Source organism: Vulpes lagopus, chromosome 1 (assembly GCF_018345385.1).
Source record: "Vulpes lagopus strain Blue_001 chromosome 1, ASM1834538v1, whole genome shotgun sequence".
NCBI classification, from domain to species: domain Eukaryota; kingdom Metazoa; phylum Chordata; class Mammalia; order Carnivora; family Canidae; genus Vulpes; species Vulpes lagopus.
Window position 1 is genome coordinate 27333359 of NC_054824.1, and position 4902 is coordinate 27338260.

A 4902-nucleotide genomic window follows, 5' to 3' on the forward strand; every position below is an offset into this window, starting at 1 on the left:
CCTTTTGTTACCTGGCTAGCAGGGAAAAGGGGTCGAGGCCGGTCCTGACCTGTTACAATGAAGACTGACTTGCTATGTGGGATTACACCAGAAGCTTGCAGTGGAGTAATGGTAAGGAAATCAAGCAACCTTAAATATCTCGGCTGTATAGGAGCATATTCTGTTGCAGAAGACCTTCCTATGAAGATCATGGAATCAAATACAGGACATTGAACTAATACTTGGACTTTGATATGAATTTCTTTAACAATTTTCTCTGCAGTGCAAGTTATTAAACTAAAGCTACTCTATTTTCCAAATGTGTTCCAACAGAAATCCTTCATAACTTCTAGCATGGTATCTTAATAAAGAATAAAGTTCTTCTCTTTAAAAAATCTGCTCTAAGTAGATTTTTCCCCTGTTTTTTTAAATTAAGGATCCCAGCAGTGGTTTTCTGAAATATTCTCTTGAATTTGTGCATTTAAATTTTATTGCAGTGGTATAGATGAATGCCATTGTTGGTATCCTTAAATTTTATTTCTGCTTACCAAGGTTAATCATGATTGTCTATATCTTTTTTATAGTAATCACTTTTGAATTGTGTTCAGATATGCAGTTTCAGGTGTAATCATCAGAGCTGGTTAGTCAGGCATTCCAGATAGTGGTTCTTTTCAGAACCTTTTTTAAAGGGTTGGTTAACTACCTCAGTAGCAGAGGATTGAACTATACCCTGTCTGTACTGTACATAGAAAATCTTTGTAGATAAAAGCAAGGCTTGTTAAATGATATGAGGGTAAGATTTTAATATACCAAATGTAACATTCTTAGTTGCCTTTAGTTTCAGAGGCTTGTAAGACTTCCTCATGACCATCATAACAGGCCTTGCTTTTGTCGTATTTTGTGGCTGAAAAAGCAGCCTTGCTTCTTCAGATATTGTAGTTATTTGGATGTATAATAGTTTAGCAAGATGTTACTTTTGTAAGACATCAGATGTTCAAAAAAAGTGCATCCGAACTTGTACTAAATACTGCAGTGTCCCTTTATAAAAAGTCAGACTAAAACTGACAATTGTACAGCAAAGCCTGACATTTGGATATTTTGAAGTTTTTTCATAAATCATAGAAATTAGTATATGGCTGTAGTTTAGCTTTTTAGGTAAAAGGTATGTTTCATTAGTGCATTTCTTATTGCTGATCACTGCAAAAATGTGAATCAGCTTTCCATTTCTTATGCAGGTCATGATAACTTGTAGAATAGAGTACAATCATTTGTGCTATGTTTTTAATTTTCTAAAGCACCTTGATGACAGTGAGTGTTCAGTGGTGAAGCATCCTCTATTGAATCACCCTCAAAAATTTTTTGCCAAGTCCTAAATTGATAGCTTAAAGTCAAAAGTGAAATTATAGTTTAATTAGGACTTGGTTATAAAGAAATCCCTTTTCCCCTTCCCCAAAGGGATACTGCAGTTATATCACATACCCAATAGGCACCACGATGAAGATCAGAGCTTATTATACTTAATTAAGGTTTTATACACACCAGTTCCCCCAGTAAATGCAAATTTAACAAAATTAGACATGTCATATGTTCAAAATGCTCATGGCAAACAATCATTTTGCATTCCTGCAAATAAAATTGTTTTATACTGTAAGCTGGAGGCGAGTGTAACTTATTTTTGTAATAAAGTTTTTATTTTTTTTATGTGTCATTAATATAAATGTGTGTTAGTATAGAAATACTCTGGTTTAAAAACTTAGAATTGCACACATTTCAGTATGTTTATTTGTACTTACATAATTTTAGAATAGTGGTTGCCAATAGCCTGTATGTTTCACATTAATTGGTTTTTTTATGTTATCTTAATAAACCATTTTAGTATGTTGTATGTCAGTTACTGGGATAGCTGGGACATAGAGTGTAATTTAAAATTTGTCAATAAGTATTCATTGGAATATATGTAAATGTGCCTTGCCGGTTATTGAAACTTACCTACAAAATGAGTATGGGGTGACAAAAATTAGTTCCTGGTGCTTAATGAAACTTTCTGCCACTGATTTTATATATTACCCCGTGCTTTTTTAAAGTACATCTCTTTCAAATCTTAGTGTAAGTTTGAGGGCTACACAAAACATTTACATTTCATTCTAACATAATGAGTATAATAGGTTGTGGAAAGTGGGTAAACTAAATGTAGCCTTCAGTAAAATTGAATCTCAGTGTAATCTTTGGTGCTGGCGTTTCCCAGTTCCAAGGAGTTAAATGATCCCATCAAAGAGGTCATTGCCATGCCTATTGGCACTTTACTGTCATACCCTTTTTTAAGGGACACTGTCAAGGTGTTTAAGTTAATTCTCAGAATTATTTGTTGGGATTTTAGGACAGGTTTGTTTGATTTAAGTAAGAACTGCATTGTCAAAGTTGAAAGATGAACATTTTTGTGAGTCCACAAATGTGTTCTTGAAACATTAAAATAAGGAGCTGTGGGTTTCCAGGACTATTTGGCATTCTTAGTTTGGGGATTTGGGAGGGAAAACGATGATACAAAGAAATTGTGAAGAATCGATGGGTAATTAAACAGTGGTGATGAAATATATACACACTCAAGTGAAATTACTTGACAGTGTTCATTTGAATAACTTTGAATTCAAGCCATTATAATTACTTTTAAAATTAAATATCATTTGCACTGTTCTGATAATGGGTGCAGTTTTTGAGCAATATAATCAGAGCTAAATATGCATGTAGTGATTAGTGATGTGAACAATTAAGTTCTGAGAAGAAATACTAACTGGTATTTTCAAACTTAAATTTCTGTAGTAAAATCAGCATCAAACTCTTTATCAATAAGAGATCAAGGAAAACAGGCAATGCATATAAACATACTTTTGAATGTTGTGTGGCCTATAAAGCAATAATGCAATTTATATGGAATGTCATGGGATATGAGAAATGGAAATGCAAAAATAACTAATCCTTTAGTAAAAATGTCAACATGTTAAAAGGGGAATGTTAACTAATGTAGGTTATTGCTATTTGTGATTTGTTTATGGGTTCTTGGCTTTGACAGCTTCAAAGAATGGACAGATGACAAGTTAAAAGTAATTTTGTATATATTGTCAAGGAATGGGTCTTAAATCCAAGAGTCAAGTCCCTTCCTTGGGGTGAAAAATGTATCCTTAAAGCATTCTGATTGTTAAACAAGAAAACTTGAGTTACCTAAACAAACAGACGCAAGATTTTGTTTCTGCAGACTACTTGGCAATCAAAAGTGATCATCAGTTTAGTTAATCAGTTTTCAGAAAGTTGCTTTGTGAGAAAATTGTGTTATATATATTTTTCCAAACATGCTTTTTGTGGAAGATTTTCAGCCATTGCAATTGAATCAGATTATTAGAAATGAAGTGGGGGTTGAGCACAAAAAGAGCGGTTGCACACTCATGATGGTGGTTGTAGCATCATGAGAAATTTATCAATTACTGCAAGTCTGATTTAAGAATATAAACATTTTCCTCATGATAAAATAGGATTTTAATAGGAATGGATTGATGGGGTGATCTCGGGTATTTACTTGTATGTATTTGGAAAGACTCAATATCAGGTTGAACACTTGCTAGATGGGCAAAATTGTCACATGCAGAACAGCTTTTTCTGACTGCTAAGCCAAAGTCACTGTTGATTAGAAACATAGCAAAAGATCACCTGTTGTGACAGAGTAAGCCATGTCTCTAAGGGGAGAGATTAAATGTAGAAGGACTCCATGCATTTAGGAGAGGGAGCTAACCCTAGAGTAAATGATTGCTCAGATTCCCAAAACTTTCAGGAATACCCACCATGATCATTTTCTCCCCCAGTGATGTATTCCATAAAATTTCTAGCTGACCATCGGACTTAAATGGTGGGTGTAAAATGAACGAATAAAACACTTAATAATACATAAAATGAACAGACTTGTGAGGATGATGTTTTAAAGTGTAGCATTTACTCAGTGATACCACTCAATAGGGCATGCCACTACTTTTCTTAAGATGCTTATTATAAACCAATGTTCAAAGACATTTTTAACTGTGGGCAAATTAATAGATGGACTTTTTGGTCTGTCACTTTTTTAAAAAGTACTTAAATGTAAGTTCTATTAGTACCACAGTCTGCCTTCAGTAATAAACATAAACTATTTCTCAGGACCTGAAGCATTCAGTTGGTAAAACCATCTTTTTTATGAATGGAAAACAGTATTATAACTAATGCTCTGGTCCAAGATTAGGTTTTTAATGATTTTAACAGTAGTCTGATAAACATTTAGAAGTCTGGCATTGAGAAACAAAAGCTTGTACCTGACTAGTACTTTTATTTAAAAGAAATATTAGTTCTCTTAGCTTATTTAAATTGTCTCTTACATTTATTTATCCATAGAATTTATATTTATTTCATTCCTTTCATCTCACTGAAAACAACTGTCTGCAGGCTCTTTGATTTGGATTAGATGTGTGAAGTACTGTCTTTTGCCAAAAACCTCAACTTACCTGTTCTTTTTAACGTAGTGGGTTTGTGCTTGTTTGGAGATCAGTTCAAAAACTATCTGTACTATCTGTACTGCCTCTGATGTTAAGATTTTATGTATAGCATAAGGAAGCTAGCTCTGACTATATTTTCCTAAGAATAAAGACCTATTTTTGTAGCATGTCTTAGGATCTCCAGGAGTCCAAGAATTATTGTGGGTGTCCTCCATTTCATCGTTTTTCACTTAACAGCTTTTGAATAGACACTTGGAATCTTTAGATCTCTTCACCTTTTGATTATACATTCAAAGTAACTAGCCACTGGTAAAAACAGATTCCCCAAGATCCCTAATTCAAGCACATGATGGGGAGGAATGTAAACATACAGTGTTGGTCTTCACTAAATTTTAATTGGAAATATTTTGTG

General features: G+C 33.5%; 1 protein-coding gene across 2 annotated transcripts in view; it reads left to right on the forward strand.

The window, feature by feature from the left end:
• Nucleotides 1-4657, forward strand: part of LOC121492879 (synaptotagmin binding cytoplasmic RNA interacting protein) — a 31822-nt gene extending 27165 nt beyond the window's left edge. Inside the window, exon 12 of one of the 2 annotated variants that reach the window (XM_041758137.1) lies at nt 20-4657. In XM_041758137.1, the coding sequence (XP_041614071.1) occupies nt 20-61 (42 nt within the window). In that variant the 3' untranslated portion in view covers nt 62-4657. The remainder of the gene's footprint in view (nt 1-19) is intronic. The other variant, XM_041758144.1, reaches the window with a different exon arrangement.
• Nucleotides 4658-4902: the final 245 nt, after the last annotated feature.